The sequence below is a fragment of the Oncorhynchus gorbuscha genome, linkage group LG10 (genome assembly GCF_021184085.1).
Source record: "Oncorhynchus gorbuscha isolate QuinsamMale2020 ecotype Even-year linkage group LG10, OgorEven_v1.0, whole genome shotgun sequence".
Lineage (NCBI taxonomy): Eukaryota > Metazoa > Chordata > Actinopteri > Salmoniformes > Salmonidae > Oncorhynchus > Oncorhynchus gorbuscha.
Window position 1 is genome coordinate 27,347,827 of NC_060182.1, and position 24,033 is coordinate 27,371,859.

General features: G+C 43.1%; 1 protein-coding gene across 5 annotated transcripts in view; it reads left to right on the top strand.

The window, feature by feature from the left end:
• Positions 1-540: 540 nt before the first annotated feature.
• LOC124045789 (5'-nucleotidase domain-containing protein 2-like) overlaps positions 541-24,033 on the top strand; it is a 33,448-nt gene continuing 9,955 nt past the window's right edge. For 2 of the 5 annotated variants that reach the window (XR_006840904.1, XM_046365418.1), the window contains exons 1-6: positions 541-1,070; positions 14,496-14,680; positions 14,796-14,870; positions 14,978-15,033; positions 16,031-16,124; positions 20,774-20,902. Coding sequence is in view for 3 of the 5 variants with exons in the window: in XM_046365418.1 (XP_046221374.1) it covers positions 704-1,070; positions 14,496-14,680; positions 14,796-14,870; positions 14,978-15,033; positions 16,031-16,124; positions 20,774-20,902 (906 nt within the window). In the remaining 2 variants the exon portion in view is untranslated. The remainder of the gene's footprint in view (positions 1,071-14,495; positions 14,681-14,795; positions 14,871-14,977; positions 15,034-16,030; positions 16,125-20,773; positions 20,903-24,033) is intronic. The other 3 variants (XM_046365419.1, XR_006840905.1, XM_046365417.1) reach the window with 3 other exon arrangements.

Genomic DNA, 24,033 nt, shown 5'->3' on the forward strand with positions numbered 1-24,033 from the left:
TTTCAGGGTAAGGTCTAAAACCATCGGTTTTATTCGGTGCATTTGACAAATACAATTTGATTTGATTTACTTGTTCACTTCTCTCATTGACTTCTCAAATCCCTGCCTAGTCTGTTTCGCAAGTGATTATTGATGTCTCACAATGCTGTGCCTATGGGTTTAGAAACTCTGTGGCAACGCTCTATCTTAACTCCTCCTTCACATTTACTGGATTGGTTGAACAGTGCAGAAGAGAACATCCCCCTACCAGAATGTGGGTAATCTAGTTTCAGGGTTTATTTTATGCCTGGAGCATGTTCAGCAGGAAGCAACTTTTTGGAAAGTTCAGATGGGCATGTTTGTTCAATATAGAATATTTCTACCTGACATACGGAATAACGTAGGCTATCTTGATGTAATTTCTATCTGAAAAATCAAGAACGTTTTTCAAATGAATGTGTCCCTGGCTATGTTGGTGAATTTGTTTACATGCGAATCTGCCCTCTCATTGGCTAGAATATTCCCGCCTGTTCCCGCCTCCTTTGCGGATATTTGTTCTCTTTGTTAGAACGTTGAGACCCGTCTCAGTATATAGATAGCCTCTGTTGATGATATACTGTCATCCTTGTGCATCTGACTCAGTTGCTACTGTATCAACTGTAGCCTACATTTAGGTTTGAATTAGATAACGTTCTGGAGATACTCTGATAAATGCCAGGTAGTAATGTCCTGTCAAAAAATAAGAAAGTTTAGCCATGCGTTATTGCAGAAAAGTAAGGCAGCTTCGCTTTGCAGGGGTTTAAAAACATCTGTTGCGTCTTATGATAACGTGGCATCTAGAGGTCCGACCAACCAAATAGGAAAATGCTGCGAAAATGGTCAAAGTTGTGGATCAAATTCGGGTATCCAGGCTACAGGGTCCACAGCCATCCCAACTTCTCCATCACCCGCAAATCACAGACAAGTCGCAGGCAAGAAATTTAAGGAGGTGTCGCCGACGTTTTCTGAAAGGGCATTCACTACAGCACCCAAGATTGACTCCAAGGTGTACCTTTGGTCAAGGTATAATGAGATGAAACGACTTGTGCACGGTAAGATGTTTTTATGTAATGTTAAAGCTTGCCTAATATATCGAATATTAGCCAGCAGATCTGACCTGCTCGCTTACAGCTGCACTAGGGTTAGACAGCATTACTGTTAATAGCCTATTAAAACTCCACTGAGCTAGTATAAGATATGGCTCAGAAAATGAGCTTCATTCCAGAGATAAGAAATGTGTTATACTCCGAATTGTCCAGGTATCCCATTATCCCAACTGTTACACTTCGAAGATTGAACAACTTCTGTTTTGTCCTGAAACCTGTCCTTTTTGTCATAATGCTTGGTTGCAGAAGGCACAGCAGCCATTTTGAAATGGCAGTGTTAGCCCGAACAGCCTGTCAGGGTTGCCAAGTATAGCAAAATGTGTAGCCCAATGACTACTCAAAACCCAACTACAAGGCTTGAAAACTAGCCCAAATGTTTTTTACTGCAGCAAGAGGGGAATTGCCATATTTAGTCAATAAACACTTTCTCCATAACGTTATTGAGCGAATTGAGAAGGAATCTCAACTTAACTCCTAAAGACCATAAGAAGCTAAATTAGGGGTTTCCATCAAAATAATTAATATTGGGAGCTAACGTGACTAATAAAATAATTTAAATATATTGCAAGAGAAAATATAATTCACCCTTTTTAAACTTAAAAAACGAATGTTAAGCTATTTTCTGGCCGTTGTGCCGTTATGTGCCAGATGTTAATAATAATATGCAGACTACAAACCGTTATAAATGGCCTATTTGGGAGATTGACTTGTCTTTTCAATAGGCATAGACTAGGCCTACTGACTAAAACCTGGATTTATGATTGTAATTAAACTTTTCCATGGTTTGGTTAGCTAGGTGCAGGTAGCCTATAGGCCTACTTCTAATTTCAAATAGCCTACACAGTAGCCAAGATATAAGATTCATGATTTAACAGCTTGCTTAGTTCAAATTGACAGACTAATTTATTCAACATGAATAGCGAGGAGATTTAGTGGTAAGAAGTGTTTCCATTGCCCAATAGCCTGCTGGAATAGGCTACTGAAGATGGGTTCGTCATTTCAATCACTTAATCAAATATTCATAATATGGATATTAACTGATCTGACTGGCTGTTACCTTCAATCTAATGCATTCTAAAAACAGCTGAACGGCAATTGCGATAGAACTATGACCATCACAATCGATAACTTCCAATTTCATTAACTAAATTGCCCATTAACAATTGCATAATAACACAAGGCTACAACAGCAATAAACTGGCAATTTATTGAATGTGATTTATTATAGGCAATTTATTAAATGCGTTTGCCACCTCCAGGTAGGCAACACAAGTGGCACAAATTGATTTGCAATGGCTCTAGTGATATCGTAATTTCAGTATATTTATTTTCTAAAATGGTAGACTACAGTAGCCTACATAGGCATAGAAATTAATAGCCAACGGATGCAAATGTATCATTATCCACATTTAATGTCAGTTTCGTTGTGGACTTTCCCCCATAACAGAAGCATAACTGCCATTTCAAATTTCCACTCGTGCAGCGCTCGAAACCCAAGAACTGAGCATGCATGAAACCCTTTGCTTAATATGGTTTTCCATGAGCAAAGTCAACATTAGAATGCAGTTTAAACCACCTCCAAGCAAATTTATCTAATGCGCTCTAGAGCGTCTACAGGCATTTCCTGTGCTTTGTCACTGTTATTTATTGATGCGCAATCAGTTATAGTGCATTAATAGGTTTTATGGAAAAGGGGTTGGAAATGTCATTACGGAGACAGCTAATCTAAATAGCCTACCTACAACTGGTAAAAGGTTTTCAGGATGTGCGCATGTGCTCTTCTATCTCCTCTCACTCACTTGACTCAGCTGCCTGCTGCAGCGCTCAGTCTCAATACATACACACCGCTCAGGCCCTCCAGTCTCACTCACTCACTCACTCAGAAACAGGCTGCCTCACTGCCTGATAGTCTTCAGCAGCAGGTCACAGTGAAATATATATATATTTTAAAATTTCCATGCAATTTAGAAGTAGCCCAAAACCCGCGGCCAATACATTTTCACCCGCGACATCGTTTTGTTAAGTAGCCCAATTTTTCAGGAAAACCGCCGACATGGCAACCCTGGCTCTTGTTGTTCAACGAGATGTGCCATTCCATAATGGTTGCTGTTGCTACTGCTAGTTAGCATGAGGACAAAAACAGTAGTTTACTTAAACGAGCAGTTGTTCATTCTTTTTGGTCTAACAGTTGGTATAATGGGACAATTCGGAGCACAACGCTTTTCTCATCCCTGGATTGAGGTACATTTTCAGAGTCATACCTCGTGCCGACTTTGTGGTGTCTTAATATACACAGGAATGCTGTCTGACCCTATTGCAGCTGTAAGCAAGAGTGTCGGATCTGGTGGCTAATAAATATGTAAAATCAGGGTTGATAGGAACATCATTTGTTCAAAAGACCTCACTGTATCTTTGTACTTCCTGAAGAAGGCCATGCTGCCAAACGTGTCATAAAAAAAAAATTCTCCATTGAAAATGTCATACAAATATGAAGTGTCTTGATCCTTCTTGCTTTTTAAAATCCTATTATCCCCTTTTACCAAACATCACCTTCTATTTACAAAGACCTATTGTGCAACCTAGCAGCACTTTCCTTCCTTCCCTTTTCTAGGCTACTTGCCTAAAACATGTATGTTTTTTTGCCAACTGAATGTGTATTGGTGGGTGGGTTGTTTAGCAACAAAACTGATGCGTGTGCAGCCTTGGAGCAGAACAGGCGGGTTTGTGTAGAATCAAAGGATTGTTGCCAACATGTAAACTATACTGAACAAAAATATAAACACATGTAAAGTGTTGATTCCATGTTTCATGAGCTAAAGTAAAAGATCCCATAAATGTTCCATATGCATATTTGTGAACAAATTTGTTTACATTCCTGTTGGTGAGCATTTTTCCTTTGCCAAGATAATTTTTAAGGTATCTGTGATCAACAGATGCATATCTATATTCCCAGTCATGTAAAATCCACAGATCAGGGCCAATTCATTTATTTAAATGAACTGATTTCCTTAAATTAACCGTAACCTAGTAAAATCTATGACATTTTTTTGTTTATATTTTTGTTTCAGTGTATATTTCCTCTACAAATATTTATTGGAAACATGAAGAAATGTGCACAATGAGCACTTTTTGTTTCTCAAATACATTGTTACAGTTATTGGTTTGTTAGCTAATTAATTTTAGACCGGTAAAATTACTTTTATATTGGATATTTGGTGGATATTCGGTTTTCTCTCATCAATAGCTCTTAATTAAACAAAGTGTGCCATGACAATGAAAATGATATATCCCAATTCAGGGGAGGATGGAGAATAGTCCATTGCTTTTTTGTTGTTGAAATTCAGATAGTTTCTTCCAGTTTTCAATCTTCATTTTTTTCCCCTCATCAATCTACACACAATGCCCCATACTGACAAAGCAGAAACTGTTTTTTAGAAATGTTTGCAGCTGCAAGAAAGAGGGTTGGATCTGGTGGCTTATATATAAATAAATAAAATTGGGTTGATTTGAACATTGTTTGTTCAAAAGACATCACTGTATCTTTGTACTTCCTGAAGAAAGCCATGCTGCCAAATGTGTCATTAAAAAAACATTTGTTCCATTGAAAATCTCATACAAATACAAAGTGTCTTGGCCTCCTTGCTTTTTAAAATACAATTATCCCCTTTTACCAAAGAGCACCTTCTATTTACAAAGAGCTATTGTGTAACATAGCAGCACTTTCCTTCCTTATTTTTTCTAGGCTGCTTGCCTAAAATATGTATGTTTTTTATCAACTGAATGTGTATAGTTGGGTTGGTTGTTTAGCAACAAAACCGATGCATGTGCAACCTTGGAGCAGAACAGGCGGGGTTTGTGTAGAATCAAAGGATCGTTGCCAACATGTAAACTATACTGATCAAAAATATAAACACAACATGTAAAGTGTTGGTCCCATGTTTCATGAGCTAAAATAAAAGATTGCATAAATGTTCCATATGCACAAAAACCTTATTTTTCAAACTTTTTCACAATTAGTTTACATCCCTGTTAGTGAGCATTTTTCCTTTGCCAAGATAATTAATCTGCTTGACAGATGTGGCATATCAAGAAGCTGATTAAACAGCATGATCATTACACAGGTGCACCGTGTGCTGGGGACAATAAACAACCACTCTAAAATGCAAAGTTTTGTCACAACACAATGCCACAGATGTCTCAAGTTTAGAGGGCGAGTGAAACTGGCATGCTGGCTGCAGGAATGTCCACAAGAGCGGTTGCCAGAGAATTGAATGTTAATTTCTCTACCATAACCACCTCCAATAGTTTTAGATAATTTGGCATTACTCATTTGTCATTTTGACTAGAAATGGGCTGCGCGATAAACATAAAGAAATATATAGCCCAGGCTATGCATTGACGGACCAGTTAAAATTTTTACTTTACCTTCTATAACATTATTTTAATTTTTTATTTGTTACATTAAAGCTGCAATATGTAATTTTTTGGGCAACCCGACCAAATGTACATAGAAATTTGAGTTATAGATCTGTCATCCTCACATCACCTTTTTCGGCAAGACAGATCTTCCAAAGTTGGTGGAGTGGCAATCTTTACCAAGGAACACCTTCAGTACTCGGTTGTCTCCACCAAGTCTGTCCCCAAACAATTTGATTTGCTGGTTTTACTCATTAAACTTTCAAATAATTATTTGTTGACTGTTGCTGGGTGTTATCGGCCACCATCAGCACCGGCCCCTTACACTAAGTCTGAAAGGAGGCCTTTTGCCTTCTGGTAGGCCGTCATTGTAAATAATAATTTGTTCTTAATTGATTTGCCTAGTTAAATAAAGGTTCAATTAAAATAAACAATTGAAAGTAAGTCTAAAAAGCTATAGATCTGTTCTATGTTTGGTGTTTCTATGCTTCCCATTATTAAGTTTAGTTTTTGCATCTTTTACTTTTGGTTTTGAGCACCACCTTCAAACTGCTGAAAATACACTATTTTTGGTTGTTGCAAATATATTTCACAGCGGTTTACATGCTACAATGATTTTCTACACTCTTAAGTGCTTGTTTTCACAAACTGAAATTAGCCTAACTATTAGAATTTCAGCAACCAAGAAATGGTGGAGCAATTTTTCCATATTGCACCTCTTAAATAATTCATAATTCAGGAATGACCAAATCTCGATTTAACCTAACATGCCTACCACACCACTTGCGTCGCGTGCTGTCTCATTTATATTATGACATTTCAGCTACATCTACTGTCTCTTATATTATGACAGACCAGCTAGATCTACTGTTTTTATTATATTACAACAGACCAGCTGTATCTACTGTCTCCATTTCAGTTTGGCCATTGTTGTGGGCCTGCCCTCCCCTCAACAGCCTCAAATAGGCTATTTCATTTCACAAATAATATTTTATATTATTAATTTCAAACAACGGCATTAGCATGAGAAGATCTTACCAGTCCAAAACGATGTCCTCTCCGTTCAAAAAATATTCCTCCATTTGGGAATCGCTAAATGAATCGTCCTCGATCAATTTCTGTACATCTGTATATCTAGACTTAGATTTAGCTTTCCCTGACTTAGTCGTCATACTGATTGATATAAAAACAGCTGAAGATGCGCTTTACCAAAACAATGCTGTGTGCAACATGCGTGGCTCCTTCCAGTATGTATCGTCAATGGCGAATGAACCTCTTTACGCCGGAGTTTACTACATGGGTTGGTCTTCCAACACATAAACATTACATATTGCCATTTACCTCAGCTCATTGGCTATCTACCCAGCTAGATTTCAAGACGATCAGTGGTCATTGGGTTCCAATACAGTCAATCAACAAAACAGCGGGCAAATCATTGGTGCACAATGATGTCATTACTTGTTGTCTTCAAATCAGTTTCTTTCAGTCAATACGTCCCGCGAAATGACCCATCAGGTTGGGTTGTGTTACAAACAAACCAGTTGATTGCAATGAAACCAAAAATGACGGGAAAAGTCACGTTTTGTTTGTATTTCCCTCGAATGTGTCGTCGAAAATGGAATGAGACGGAATTCACAACACAAGCGGTTCACAAAATGTTTCGTGTTAGGCTATAAAAATTGATTTTCTCAAACAAAAGACCATTCATTGTGTAATAATGAGCATTGGGATTGCAAACAGAGGAAGCCCGTCAAAGGTAAACAATTTATTTTATTGCAGTTTGTGATTTTTTTACGCCTGTGCTGGTTGAAATAGTTGTTTTTTATGGGGCTCTATCCTCAGATAATCACATCGTATTCTTTCGCAGTAAATCCTTTAAAAAAAATCTGACAATGCAGTTGGATTAGCAAGATTCTACGCTTTCGAAATATGTGAGACACTTGTATTTTCATGAATGTTTAATATGACTATTTATGTAGTGATCACCATATGTTGTCGAATTTCATCCCGCTACCGGGTTCGGTGCGCAGAGAGGTTAAGAACAAATTCTTATTTTCAATGACAGCCTAGGAACAGTGGGTTAACAGCCTTTTTCAGGGGCAGAATGACAGCTTTTTACCTTGTCAGCTCGGGATTTAATCTTGCAACCTTTCGGTTACTAGTCAAACTCTCTAACCACTAGACTATCTGCCGTAACAAGCTAGCTTGATACCTACCAAGACTACCGAGCTAACTAGCTAGCTCACAAGACTAGCCAAATGAGCTGTTTTGTTCCTTGCATGCGATTGGCTGTCAAGACCGGCACGCAGCCTGGGAGACAGACTTCAGAAAAATAATTGTAGACCTCCACAAGTCTGGTTCATCCTTGGGAGCAATTTTCAAACGCCTGAAGGTACCACGTTCATCTGTACAAGCAATAGTACGCAAGTATAAACACCATGGGACAACGCAGCCGTCATACCGCTCAGGAAGGAGACGCGTTCTGTCTCCTAGAGATGAACGTACTTTGATGCGAAAAGTGCAAATCAATCCCAGAACAACATCAAAGGACCTTGTGAAGATGCTGGAGGAAACGGGGACAAAAGTATCTATATCCACAGTAAAATGAGTCCTATATCAACATAACCTAAAAGGACACTCAGCAAGGAAGAAGCCACTGCTCCAAAACTGCCATAAAAAAAGCCGTCTGGCTTTTTAGTTCGTAGTTTTTGGAGAAATGTTCTCTGGTCTGATGAAACAAAAATAGAACTGTTTGGCCATAATGACCATCGTTATGTTTTAGGAAAAGGGGGAGGCTTGCAAGCCAAAGAACACCATCCCAACCTTGAAGTACGGGGGTGGCAGCATCATGTTGTGGGGGTGCTTTTCTGCAGGAGGGACTGGTGCACTTCACAAAATAGATGGTAGCATGAGGAATTAAAATATGTGGATATATTGAAGCAACATCTCAAGACATCAGTCAGGAAGTTAAAGCTAGGTCACAAATGGGTCTTCCAAATGGACAATGACCCCCAAGCATACTTCCAAAGTTGTGGGAAAATGGCTTAAGGACAACAAAGTCAAGGTATTGGAGTGGCCATCACAAAGCCCTGACCTCAATCCTATATAAAATTTGTGGGCAGATCTGAAAAAACATGTGCGAGGAAGGTGGTCTACAAACCTGACTCAGTTACACCAGCTCTGTCAGGAGGAATGGGCCAAAATTTACCCAACTTATTGTTGGAAGCTTGAGGAAGGCTACCTAAAATGTTTGACCCAAATTGAACAATTTAAAGGCAATGCTACCAAATGCTAATTGAGTGTATGTACACTTCTGACCCACTGGGAATGTGATGAAAGAAATAAAAGCTGAAATAAGTCATTCTCTCTACTATTATTCTGACATTTCACATTCTTAAAATAAAGTGGTGATCCTAACTGACCTAAGACAGGGAATCTTTACTAAGATTAAATGTCAGGAATTGTGAAAAACTGAGTTTAAATGTATTTGGCTAAGGCTTCTGTAAACTTCCGTCTTCAACTGTATATCTTTGGCCATTTTGAACAATAGACCACTTACTGCCCAAAATTGTAAGCACAGGCTCTTTAGATTATCCACACAATGCATTTAAGACAAATCATGAAGCTGGATCATGTTAGATTTTTTTTGTGTGTGTACAGAGTTTTTAATCCAGTAAGATACTTAACAAAACAAAAGGCATAATACTACTCGTAAAGACGAGAACAGACTGGAGACTTGATCAAGAACTGCAGGTTGCCTCGGGAAGGCACTTGAACCTAGCAGACTCAGACACCTGCTCACCACGCAGCATCTGAGGGAAACACGACACGACAGGGCAAAACATAGACACAGCACGGTGAATATAGACAAGGATCCGACAGGGCAGGAACGGAAAACAAGGAGAGAAATAGGGACTCTAATCAGGGAAAAGGATCGGGAACAGGTGTGGGAAGACTAAATGATTGATTAGGGGAATAGGAACAGCTGGGAGCAGGAACGGAACGATAGAGAGAAGAGAGAGCGAGAGAGTGAGAGAGGGAGGGGGAGAGAGAGGGATAGAAAGAGGGAAAGAACCTAATAAGACCAGCAGAGGGAAACGAATAGAAGGGGAAGCACAGGGACAAGACATGATAATAATGACAAAACATGACAGTACCCCCCACTCACCGAGCGCCTCCTGGCGCACTCGAGGAGGAAATCCTGGCGGCAACGGAGGAAATCATCAATGAGTGAACGGTCCAGCACGTCCCGAGACGGAACCCAACTCCTCTCCTCAGGACCGTAACCCTCCCAATCCACTAAGTATTGGTGACCCCGTCCCCGAGAACGCATGTCCATGATCTTACGTACCTTGTAAATAGGTGCGCTCTCGACAAGGACGGGAGGGGGAGGGAAGACGAACGGGGTGCGAAGAAAGGGCTTGACACAGGAGACATGGAAGACAGGATGGACGCGACGAAGATGTCGCGGAAGAAGCAGTCGCACAGCGACAGGATTGACGACCTGGGAGACACGGAACGGACCAATGAACCGCATGGAGTCAACTTACGAGAAGCTGTCGTAAGAGGAAGGTTGCGAGTGGAAAGCCACACTCTCTGGCCGCAACAATACCTTGGACTCTTAATCCTGCGTTTATTGGCGGCTCACAGTCTGTGCCCTGTAACGGCAAAGTGCAGACCTCACCCTCCTCCAGGTGCGCTCACAACGTTGGACAAACGCTTGAGCGGAGGGAACGCTGGACTCGGCAAGCTGGGATGAGAACAGAGGAGGCTGGTAACCCAGACTACTCTGAAACGGAGATAACCCGGTAGCAGACGAAGGAAGCGAGTTGTGAGCGTATTCTGCCCAGGGGAGCTGTTCTGCCCAAGACGCAGGGTTTCTGAAAGAAAGGCTGCGTAGTATGCGACCAATCGTCTGATTGGCCCTCTCTGCTTGACCGTTAGACTGGGGATGAAACCCGGAAGAGAGACTGACGGACGCACCAATCAAACGACAGAACTCCCTCCAAAACTGTGACGTGAATTGCGGGCCTCTGTCTGAAACGGCGTCTAACGGGAGGCCATGAATTCTGAACACATTCTCGATAATGATTTGTGCCGTCTCCTTAGCGGAAGGAAGTTTAGCGAGGGGAATGAAATGTGCCGCCTTAGAGAACCTATCGACAACCGTAAGAATCACAGTCTTCCCCGCAGACAAAGGCAGACCGGTAATGAAGTCTAGGCGATGTGAGACCATGGTCGAGAAGGAATGGGGAGCGGTCTGAGACGACCGGCAGGAGGAGAGTTACCCGACTTAGTCTGCGCGCAGTCCGAACAAGCAGCCACGAAACGGCGCGTGTCACGCTCCTGAGTCGGCCACCAAAAGCGCTGGCGAATAGACGCAAGAGTGCCTCGAACACCGGGATGACCAGCTAACTTGGCAGAGTGAGCCCACTGAAGAACAGCCAGACGAGTGGAAACAGGAACGAAAAGGAGGTTACTAGGACAAGCGCGCGCGGCGACGCAGTGTGCGTGAGTGCTTGCTTAACCTGTCTTTCAATTCCCCAGACTGTTAACCCGACAACACGCCCATAAGGAAGAATCCCCTCGGGATCAGTAGAAGCCACAGAAGAACTAAACAGACGGGATAAGGCATCAGGCTTGGTGTTTTTGCTACCCGGACGGTAAGAAATCACAAACTCGAAACGAGCGAAAAACAACGCCCAACGAGCTTGACGGGCATTAAGTCGTTTGGCAGAACGGATGTACTCAAGGTTCTTATGGTCTGTCCAAACGACAAAAGGAACGGTCGCCCTCCAACCACTGTCGCCATTCGCCTAGGGCTAAGCGGATGGCGAGCAGTTCACGGTTACCCACATCATAGTTGCGCTCAGATGGCGACAGGCGATGAGAAAAATAAGCGCAAGGATGAACCTTATCGTCAGACTGGAAGCGCTGGGATAGAATGGCTCCCACGCCTACCTCTGAAGGCCAACCTCGACAATGAATTGTCTAGTGACGTCAGGAGTAACGAGGATAGGAGCGGACGTAAAACGTTCTTTTAGAAGATCAAAAGCCTGGGCGGAACCGGACCACTTAAAACACGTCTTGACAGAAGTAAGAGCTGTGAGAGGGGCAGCAACTTGACCGAAATTACGAATGAAACGCCGATAGATTAGCGAAACCTAAAAAGCGCTGCAACTCGACACGTGACCTTGAACGGGCCAATCACTGACAGCTTGGACCTTAGCGGAATCCATCTGAATGCCTTCAGCGGAAATAACGGAACCGAGAAAAGTAACGGAGGAGACATGAAAAGAGCACTTCTCAGCCTTTACGTAGAGACAATTCTCTAAAAGGCGCTGTAGAACACGTCGAACGTGCTGAACATGAATCTCGAGTGACGGTGAAAAAATCAGGATATCGTCAAGATAGACAAAAACAAAGATGTTCAGCATGTCTCTCAGAACATCATTAACTAATGCCTGAAAACAGCTGGCGCATTGGCGAGACCAAACGGCAGAACCCGGTACTCAAAATGCCCTAACGGAGTGTTAAACGCCGTTTTCCACTCGTCCCCCTCTCTGATGCGCACGAGATGGTAAGCGTTACGAAGGTCCAACTTAGTAAAGCACCTGGCTCCCTGCAGAATCTCGAAGGCTGATGACATAAGGGGAAGCGGATAACGATTCTTAACCGTTATGTCATTCAGCCTCGATAATCCACGCAGGGGCGCAGAGTACCGTCCTTCTTCTTAACAAAAAGAACCCCGCCCCGGCCGGAGAGGAAGAAGGCACTATGGTACCGGCGTCAAGAGACACAGATAAATAATCCTCGAGAGCCTTACGTTCGGGAGCCGACAGAGAGTATAGTCTACCCCGAGGAGGAGTGGTCCCCGGAAGGAGATCAATACTACAATCATACGACCGGTGAGGAGGAAGGGAGTTGGCTCGGGACCGACTGAAGACCGTGCGCAGATCATGATATTCCTCCGGCACTCCTGTCAAATCGCCAGGTTCCTCCTGAGAAGTGGGGACAGAAGAAATGGGAGGGATGGCAGACATTAAACACTTCACATGACAAGAAACGTTCCAGGATAGGATAGAATTACTAGACCAATTAATAGAAGGATTATGACATACTAGCCAGGGATGACCCAAAACAACAGGTGTAAAAGGTGAACGAAAAATCAAAAAGAAATAGTCTCACTGTGGTTACCAGATACTGTGAGAGTTAAAGGTAGTGTCTCAAATCTGATACTGGGAAGATGACTACCATCTAAGGCAAACATGGGCGTAGGCTTGTCTAACTGTCTGAAAGGAATGTCATGTTTCCGAACCCATGCTTCGTCCATGAAACAACCCTCAGCCCCAGAGTCAATCAAGGCACTGCATGTAGCACCCGAACCGGTCCAGCGTAGATGGACCGACATAGTAGTACAGGATCTAGATGAAGAGACCTGAGTAGTAGCGCCACCAGTAGCCTCCGCTTACTGATGAGCTCTGGCTTTTACTGGACATGAATTGACAAAATGTCCATCAAATCCGCAATAGAGGCACAGGCGGTTGGTGATCCTCCGTTCTCTCTCCTGGTCGAGATGCGAATACCTCCCAGCTGCATGGGCTCAGTCTCTGAGCCAGAGGAGGGAGATGGTTGCGATGCGGAGCAGGGAAACACCGTTGACGCGAGCTCTCTTCCACGAGCTTGGTGACGAAGATCTACCCGTCGTTCTATGCGGATGGCGAGAGCAATCAAAGAGTCCACACTGGAAGGAACCTCCCGAGAGAGAATCTCATCTTTGACCACTGCGTGGAGTCCCTCCAGAAAACGAGCGAGCAGCGCCGGCTCGTTCCAGTCACTAGAGGCAGCAAGAGTGCGAAACTCTATAGAGTAATCCGTTATGGATCGATCACCTTGGCATAGGGAAGCCAGGGCCCTAGAAGCCTCCCCACCAAAAACTGAACGGTCAAAAACCCGAATCATCTCCTCTTTAAAGTTCTGGTAATTGTTAGAACAATCAGCCCTTGCCTCCCAGATAGCTGTGCCCCACACTCGAGCCCGGCCAGTAAGGAGTGAAATGACGTAAGCAACCCGAGCTCTCTCGCTAGAGTATGTGTTGGGTTGGAGAGAGAACACAATATCACACTGGGTGAGAAAGGAGCGGCACTCCGTGGGCTGCCCGGAGTAGCAAGGTGGGTTATTAACCCTAGGTTCCGGAGGCTCGGCAGGCCAGGAAGTAACAGGTGGCACGAGACGAAGACTCTGGAACTGTCCAGAGAGGTCGGAAACCTGAGCGGCCAGGTTCTCCACGGCATGGCGAGCAGCAGACAATTCCTGCTCGTGTCTGCCGAGCATGGCTCCTTGGATCTTGACGGCAGTGTTACGAGCCTCTGTAGTCGCTGGGTCCATTCCTTGGTCGGATCCTTCTGTTATGCAGGTGAATGAGGACCCAAAAGCGACTTGGCGAAAACAGAGTTTTTAATCCAGTAAGATACTTAACAAAACAAAAGGCATAATACTACTCGTAAAGACGAGAACAGACTGAGACTTGATCAAGAACTGCAGGTTGCCTCGGGAAGGCACTTGAACCTAGCAGACTCAGACACCTGCTCACCACGCAGCATCTGAGGGAAACACGACACGACAGGGCAAAACATAGACACAGCACGGTGAATATAGACAAGGATCCGACAGGGCAGGAACGGAAAACAAGGAGAGAAATCAGGGAAAAGGATCGGGAACAGGTGTGGGAAGACTAAATGATTGATTAGGGGAATAGGAACAGCTGGGAGCAGGAACGGAACGATAGAGAGAAGAGAGAGCGAGAGAGTGAGAGAGGGAGGGGGAGAGAGAGGGATAGAAAGAGGGAAAGAACCTAATAAGACCAGCAGAGGGAAACGAATAGAAGGGGAAGCACAGGGACAAGACATGATAATTAATGACAAAACATGACAGTCTCCCCCTCCTTTTCTGCAGATTTGATTCCTCCAGGTGTATGTAACTTACTGAACCCCTCCACCATCTATGCCAACAATGAGGTTGACTTGGACGAAGTGGAAATCTATGGCTTTGATTATGACTACACGCTCGCTTTGTACTCCAACGCTCTTGATACAATGATCTACAACACAGCTCGAGAATTCCTTGTCAAACACTACAAGGTTAGTTTGACGGAAATGTGATGCTGTTTGCCTCATATCCTCATACAAATGGTCATTGTGCACGTTGTTTATTGTTTGTTTGAATTTAAATTGTTACTTTTAATTCCCCTAACAGTATCCAGAGGGCATTAGCAAGTATGACTATATTCCCAACTTCGCTGCTCGTGGTCTCCACTATGACATTCAGAAGGTAAGTGTTTTTATGGGTGTATAAAAGCTTTTAAACATTCAAAGTTTGAGAGTGAAATTAGAGTGAAATGGTAGTTCAGTCAATAAAATTATATTTTTTTCATGCAGGGACTGTTGATGAAAATTGATGCCTTCCATTACATTCAGCTGGGGACTGTATACAGGTGAGACACTTGCTGGGGGAATATAATGAAAACTAAAGGCCTAAACTCACAAAATCAAAATTTATTAGTCACATGTGCCAACTATAACAGGTGTATTAGACCTTATGTGAAATGCTTACTTATGCGCCCTTAAACAACAATGCAGAGTCTAAGTAAGAAAACATTTCTGAATAAACTTAAGGGAAAATAGTAACACAATGAAATTAGAATAACTTTAGGCGTGCGTGCAATTGATTTTAGAATGCTTTGTTTTGAATGATAATGACCCAACTGATGCCGGGCGGGCTGTTCTCTTTGACACTCCGCTCAATTACAACGTGTCTATTTTTGCTTTTTATGGCTGGTGCTGTAGTCACACAAAACATTTTGTCCTTATTAAAACATTTTCGAGCTCATTTGAATATGAAGAGTTAGCTAAGGGTTGAGGCTTTACCATACATGCTAAATTAGACCAATTGATCCACTTCTGGAAACATCGCTATCAGCAAAGATGATTAGAGGTATATACTATCCTGATAGCATACAGTCAATGCTAAAGCCAGAACTGTCATTGGAGGTGTATCTGCCGATTTTGAAAGAGGGAGATGAGAATTGACATTTTATTTCAAGGTAAGCTGTTGCAAAGTATAACTTTTTGGAGGGTGCTCAAAAGTGTATATTTATTATTCTCGAAGTTGCTTGCAACAGTAGCTTGCTACTGATGATATTAACTATGCAGATACTAAACATAACTGACAGAGACTCATTCATTTGAAATGCCAGAGACCTATCAAATATGGCTAGCTACCGAGTGCACCACCAGCCAAACTAGAACCAGTACGATGTCCTCACTGTCTATTGATTTTACCGCTCTGCTCGTCCTGTCCTCTCCGCCCTCCCGCTTCTGTTGAGTTTTTTGCACAACGTTTTTTCTAATAACAATACTCTTTGCTATTGGTATGTCATGGATTCAATTCTGTAATAGAGAGACCATAATGAGAGATGTTGATTCCCACAGGGGTCTGAATCCTGTCCCAGATGAGGAGGTTTTGGAGCTCTACGGTGGAACTAACCATGTCCCTCTTGAGGAAGTCAGTGGCTTCTATGGAAAGGTCATTACTTACATTCTTCTACCTTAACCTTTTCACACTTACTAACAAACGAGTGTGATTATTCTACAGTGGTCCCTGAATGCTTATTTTTAACGTCCAGTTTCAAATGAATCAGCATTTGAGCTGGCCACATTGTTTTTCACAGAAACATTTTGCACAAACACAGTCCGTACAAATTTATGTCCAGAATGTGACCAGTTTATTTTTAGATGCAATGTTCAGACATTCACAGAAGTAGCTACAGCATAACACAATCATCCAAACCGGAAAATGTAGGCTGCATTTTTCTAGCGCTAGGTGAGGAAAGATTGACGTAACAGGTCATATTTTATAACTCTCGGCTGACAGAAACTACATTATAAATGATCTAATAGCAATTATTATTTAACCAAAGATAATACATGGAGACAAGATGAGTTTGGTCTGTTTATAGTATGCATGTTGAAGGGGGTGTGTTGTCTACGTTCATTCACTTCCCTTCATTCACTTCCGGAAGTTTAGCTGAAAGATGAGTGAACCATTCCTTCACCTCATTATAACATCTTTGGTCTGACAGACGTTTAGGTGACACCCAGAATGCATTGTATAATGTCAACAAACATGGCGCCACACCTAGCTGGCAAATAGCTTAGCATCAGCTCATCATAAACAGTACAACCTTCAAAAAAGTATTTTACACACATCATGGGTGTCCATTACAATCACTGCAATAATCGGAATGCATTATTTGTCACCGGTACTGTGAATAAAACTGTAAGTACATTATGCCCCATACATAGATACATACATATTGTATGTGCCTACAGTAGAAACGACAACACGATATACAGAAAATAAGGAACTTACTTTGATAGGAACGCATGTCCAAAGTTATTATTTGTAAGGAAAACCAACATGTTCCAATTTGTGCAAGACTGCGCAAATGTCTGCATACTTGATCTGCGCAAACATTGGTGAAGTGCGTGAGCTCTCGAAGAGAGAAGTTTGTCCGGCTCAGTGAAGCCTCATACATAAATTGTCTGCAACTCTGAAATTAGCTACTTCTATGTGAATTAACGAGGAGGTGGAACACAGCTCAATTCAAACTGTTGTTAGGAAATACAACTTGTTAGCCTATAGACAATTAGCTGGAAGCACGTGTTAACTGTCCTGTTGCGTAATAATCATATTTTGGAACAGTGAGTGAATTCTGACATCACGTGCATAAAACAACTCACACTGGGGTGACCGTTAGAGATATTTGGAACTCTTATGAGAAGGTTAACTGAAAAATAAGGACCGGAGACACAAAAATAGAATATACAGTGTATTCAGAAAGTATTCAGACCCCTTCACATTTTCCACATTTTGTTACATTACAGCCTTATTATAAAATGGATTAAATAGTTTTTTCCCCCTCATCAATTTAACCACAATATCACATAATGACAAAGAATGTTTGCAAATTTATTAAAAATAAAAAATGGAAATATCAAATGTACATAAGTATTCAGACCATTTACTCAGTACTTTGTTTAAGCACCCTTGGCAGCGATTACAGCCTTGAGTCTTCTTGGGTATGGCGCTACAAGCTTGGCACACCTGTATTTGGGGAGTTTCTCCCATTCTTCTTTGCAGATCCTCTCAAGCTCTATCAGGTTGGATGGGGAGCGGCGCTGCACAGCTATTTTCAGGTCTCCCCAGAGATTTTTAAATGGATTCAAGTCTGGGCTCTGGCTGAGCCACTCAAGGACATTCAGAGACTTGTCCCGAAGCCACTCCTGCGTTGTCTTGGCTGTGTGCTTAGGGTCGGTGTCCTGTTGGAAGGTGAATCTTTGCCCCAGTCTGAGGTCTTGAGCACTCTAGAGTAGGTTTTCATCAAGAATCTCTCTGTACTTTGCTCCGTTCATCTTTCCCTCAATCCTGACTAGTCTCCCAGTCCCTGCCGCTGAAAAACATCCCCACAGCATGATGCAGCCACCATCATGCTTCACCGTAGGGGTGGTGCCAGGTTTTCTCCAGACGTGAGGCTGGGCATTCAGGCCAAAGAGTTCAATCTTGGTTTCATCAGACCAGAGAATCTTGTTTCTCATGGTCTGAGAGTCTTACGGTGGTGAACTAGAGAGTCTTAAGATGGTAAACTTTTGGTAAACTTTTGGTAAACTAGAAGCGGGCTGTCATGTGCCTTTTACTGAGAAGTGGCTTCCGTCTTGCCACTCTACCATAAAGGCCTGATTGTTGGAGTGCTGCAGAGATGGTCGTCCTTCTGGAAGGTTCTCCGATCTCCACAGAGGAACTCTTGAGCTCTGTCAGAGTGACCATCTGATTCTTGGTCACCTTCCTGACCAAAGCCCTTCTGCCCTGATTGCTCAGTTTGGCAGACCTTGTTCTTGGGGACCTTCAATGCTGCAGAAATGTTTTGGTACCCTTCTCCGGATCTGTGCGTCAACACAATCCTGTCTCGGAGCTCTACGGACTTCATGGATTGGTTTTTGCACTGACATGCCCTGTCAACTGTGGGACTTAGTATAGACAGATGTTTGCCTTTCCAAATCATGTCCAATCAATTGAATTTACCACAGGTGGACTCCAATCAAGTTGAAGAAACATCTCAAGGGTGATCAATGGAAACAGGATGCACCTTAGTTCAATTTCAAGTCTCATTGCAAATGGTCTAAATGCTTACGTAAATAAGGTATTTACACTGCTCAAAAAAATAAAGGGAACACTTAAACAACACAATGTAACTCCAAGTCAGTCACACTTCTGTGAAATCAAACTGTCCATTTAGGAAGCAACACTGATTGACAATACATTTCACATGATGTTGTGCAAATGGATAGACAACAGGTGGAAATTATAGGCAATTAGCAAGACGCCCCCAATAAAGGAGTGGTTCTGAAGGTGGTGACTACAGACCACTTCTCAGTTCCTATGCTTCCTGGCTGATGTTTTGGTCACTTTTGAATGCTGGCGGTGCTTTCACTCTAGTGGTAGCATGAGACGGAGTCTACAACCCACACAAGTGGCTCAGGTAGTGCAGCTCATCCAGGATGGCACATCAATGCGAGCTGTTGCAAGAAGGTTTACTGTGTCTGTCAGTGTAGTGTCCAGAGCATGGAGGCGCTACCAGGAGACAGGCCAGTACATCAGGAGACGTGGAGGAGGCCGTAGGAGAGCAACAACCCAGCAGCAGGACCGCTACCTCCGCCTTTGTGCAAGGAGGAGCAGGAGGAGCACTGCCAGAGCCCTGCAAAATGACCTCCAGCAGGCCACAATGTGCATATGTGCATATGTGCCACAATGTGCATATGTCTGCTCAAACGGTCAGACACAGACTCCATGAGGATGGTATGAGGGCCCGACGTCCACAGGTGGGGGTTGTGCTTACAGCCAAACAGCGTGCAGGACGTTTGGCATTTGCCAGAGAACACCAAGTTTGGCAAATTCACCACTGGCGCCCTGTGCTCTTCACAGATGAAAGCAGGTTCACACTGAGCACATGTGACAGACGTGACAGTCTGGAGACGCCGTGTAAAATGTTCTGCTGCCTGCAACATCCTCCAGCATGACCGGTTTGGCGGTGGGTCAGTCATGGTGTGGGGTGGCATTTCTTTGGGGGGCCGCACAGCCCTCCATGTGCTCGCCAGAGGTAGCCTGACTGCCATTAGGTACCGAGATGAGATCCTCAGACCCCTTGTGAGACCATATGCTGTTGCGGTTGGCCCTGGGTTCCTCCTAAAGCAAGACAATGCTAGACCTCATGTGGCTGGAGTGTGTCAGCAGTTCCTGCAAGCGGAAGGCATTGATGCTATGGACTGGCCCACCCGTTCCCCAGACCTGAATCCAATTGAGCACATCTGGGACATCATGTCTCGCTCCATCCACCAATGCCACATTGCACCACAGACTGTCCGGGACTTGGCGGATGCTTTAGTCCAGGTCTAGGAGGAGATCCCTCAGGAGACTATCCGCCACCTCACCAGGAGCATGCCCAGGCCACACACACTACTGAGCCTCATTTTGACTTGTTTTTAGGACATTACATCAAAGTTGGATCAGCCTGTAGTGTGATTTTCCACTTTAATTTTGAGTGTGACTCCAAATCCAGACCTCCATGGATTGATACATTTGATTTCCATTGACAATTTTTGTGTGATTTTGTTGTCAGCACACTCAACTATGTAAAGAAAAAAAGTATTTAATAAAAATATTTAATTCATTTAGATCTAGGATGTGTTATTTTAGTGTTCCCTTTATTTTTTGAGCAGTGTATAAAGCAGTTTTGCTTTGTCATTATGGGGTATTGTGTGTAGATTGAAGAGGGAAAACGTCAATTTAATAAATTTTAGAATACGGTTGTGATGTAACTAAATGTGAAAAAAGTCAAAGGTTCTGAATACTTTCTGAACGCACGGTATGTTTGAAAATCTGTGGAATTTGCTGCAATTGTAGCCAAATTTCCATTCTTTAAAGATAAAATAATGGTTAAAAGCCTGCGTAAAAGACTTGCATTAATTATCAGTTCCCGATGGAAATTGCTCTCTAAAATGTATATCCAATATCTGCAAAAACTTTATAAAAAAAAAAAATTGTCGGATTTTTTTTGTTTTTTTGTTGCTGAGGCTCAGCTTTGTCTTATATCCCGTTGAGCTAACATTATCTTACAGGGTCCTGTGATGAAGCAGTTCATGGATGTTTTCTCCATCCCAGAGATGACTCTCCTGGCTGCTGCCAATGACTACTTCAACACCAATGACATTGAATATGACCCTGGTCATCTCTACAAAGACGTTTCAGTGAGTGCATTCGGCAACAAAACATACCCACATTCTGACAAACTTGAATCCACAGATAATACTGTATTTTAATTGAGACTTTCAAACTGAAACCAGCTTTGAAAATGTGGGCAAATAACTGATTCTGGAAATAGAGGCTTTTAACAAAAAATGCTTTTTAACTTAAATAATGTAACTAACTTAGTTGATTGCTGCATCCTAGCTCATAAGTAGTTGCACCAAAGTCAATATCTGTGAATGGTCCTTTTGTCTACCAGTGTGCAAGGCAGTTGGGAATGTGATTTTAACGTTGTTTGTTATGCTGTGCCGGTCGGTCAGTGAGCCAAAAGCTCTTTCATTCCCCTTTCATGAAAAAGATGCATACTATTTGATCTTCTCATTCCGTTTAACGGGCAGCTGAACTCAAAAACAAACTTCTCTGGTTGAAAACGGCCAATATTGCATCAATATTAGTCTAGTGTATATAGCACAATTTTGGTCATTAAGTCACTGTCTTCTAAAACGGACATTTGCGAAATTTAGGGAAGCTGTTACGGCACCGAAGCACTTTGCTACTCGCCAGTGACTTGATAAGATGTTTTGGGCCGGACGGTAGCCTTCTGGTTAAGAGTGTTGGGCCAGTAACCAAAATGTCGCTGGGTCGAATCCCAGAGCCAATTAGGTAAATCTGTCTGTGCCCTTGAGCAAGGGCCCCACAAGGCTGCGTGCTCAGCCCCCTCCTATACACCCTTTTCAGCCATAACTGCGTGACCATGCATGCCTCCAACTCAATCATCAAGTTTGCAGACGACACAACAGTAGTGGGCTTGATTACCAACAATGACGAGACAGCCTACAAGGAGGAGGTGAGGGCACTGGAGTGTGGTGTCAGGAAAACAACCTCTCACGCAACGTCAACAAAACAAGGGAGATGATCATGGACTTCAGGAAACAGCAGAGGGAGCATCCCCCCTATCCACATCAACAGAACAGCAGTGGAGAAGGTGGAAAGTTTTAAGTTACTCATTGTACAAGTCACAAACAAACTGAAATGGTCCACCCACACAGACAGTGTGGTGAAGAAGGCGCAACAGCGTCTCAGGAGGCTGAAGAAATGTGGCTTGACACCTAAAACCCACACAAACTTTTACAGATGCACAATTGAGAGCATCCTGTCGGCATCACCGAGGGCAAACTACCTGCCCTCCAGGACACCTACAGAACCCAATGCCACAGGAAGGCAAATAAGATCATCAAGGACAACAACCAACCGAGCCATTGCTTGTTCACCCCGCTACCATCCAGAAGGTGAGGTCAGTAGAGGTGCATCAAAGGATGGACCGAGAGATTGAAAAACAGCTTCTATTTCAAGGCCATCAGACTGCTAAACAGCAATCACTAACTCAGAGAGGCTGCTGCCTACATTGAGACCCAATCACTGGCCACTTTAATAAATGGATCACTACTCATGTTAAACAATGCCACCTTAATAATGTTTACATACCTTACATTACTCATATCACATGTATATCCTGTATTTTATACCATCTATTGCATCTTGAACTATGCCGCTCGGTCATTGCTAATCCATATATTTCTATGTATATATTCTTATTGAATCTCTTTACTTAGATTTGTGTGTGTTAGGTAGTTGTTGTGGAATTATTAGATTACTTGTTAGATATTACTGCACTGTCGAAGCACAAGCATTTCGCTATACCCGCAATAACATCTGCTGACCATGTGTATGTGACCAATATAATTTCATTTGATTTGAGGCACTTAACCCTATTTGCTCCTGTAAGTTGCTCTGGATAAGAGCGTCTGCTAAATGACAAAACTGTACATTTACATTTGGCACCGTAGCACTCACTTCTGTCATCATGAAGAGCTTTGAGAGGCTAGTAAACGATCATATCACCTCCACTTTACCTGACACCCTAGACCCACTTCAATTTGCATACCGCCCCAATAGATCCACAGACGATGCAATCGCCATCGCACTGCAAACTGCCCTATCCCATCTGGACACGTGGAATACCTATGTAAGAATGCTGTTCATTGAGTACAGCTCAGCCTTCAACACCATATTACCTCCAAGCTCAGCATTAAGCTCAGGGCCCTGGGTCTGAACATTGCCCTGTACAACTGGGTCCTGGACTTCCTGACGGGCTGCCCCCAGGTGGTGAAGGTAGGAAACAACACCTCCACTCCGCTGATCCTCAACACGGGCCCCACGTGGGTGCGTGCTCAGCCCCTTCCTGTACTCCCTGTTCACCCATGACTGCGTGGCCATGCACGCCTCCAATTCATTCATCAAGTTTGCAGATTACAGGCCTGATTACCAGCAATGATGAGACAGCCTACAGAGAGAAGGTGAAGGCCTTGGCGGAGGGGTGACAGGAAAATAATCTCTCCCTAAATGTAAACAAAACGAAGGAGCTGATCGTGGACTTCAGTAAACAGCAGAGGGAGCACACCCCTATCCACATCGACAGGACTGCTTTGGAGAAGGTGAAAAGCTTCAAGTTCCTTGGCCTCCACATCACTGACAAACTTAAATGGTCCACCCTCAGAAACAGTGGCTCAAGAAAATCAGCTTGGCCCCTCACAAACTTTTACAGATGCACTATTGAGAGCATCTGTATCACCTCCTGGTATGGCAACTGCATTGCTCGCAACAGCAGGTCTCTCCAGAGAGTGGTGCGGTCTGCCCAACGCATCACCGGGGGCACAGAACCTGCTCTCTAGGACACCGACAGCACCCAATGTCACAGGAAGGTCAAAACGATCATCAAGGACGACAATCATCCGAGCTATAGGCTGTTCACCCCACTGAAGGCGAGGTCAGTACAGTTGCATCAAAGATGAGACCAATAATCTGTTTTTCAGTCTCTATCTCACAGCCATCAGACTATTAAATAGCCACGCTTCTGCCCTATGTACATAGACATGGGATTACTGGTCACTTTAATAATGGAACACTGGACACTTGAATAATGTTTACATACTGTATTTTACTGTATTCTAGTCAATGCAACTCTGACATTGCTCATCCTAATATTTAGATATTTCTTAATTCCATTCCTTTACTTTGAGATGTGTATGTATTGTTAGATAATACTGCACTGTTGGAGCTAGGAACCCATCTA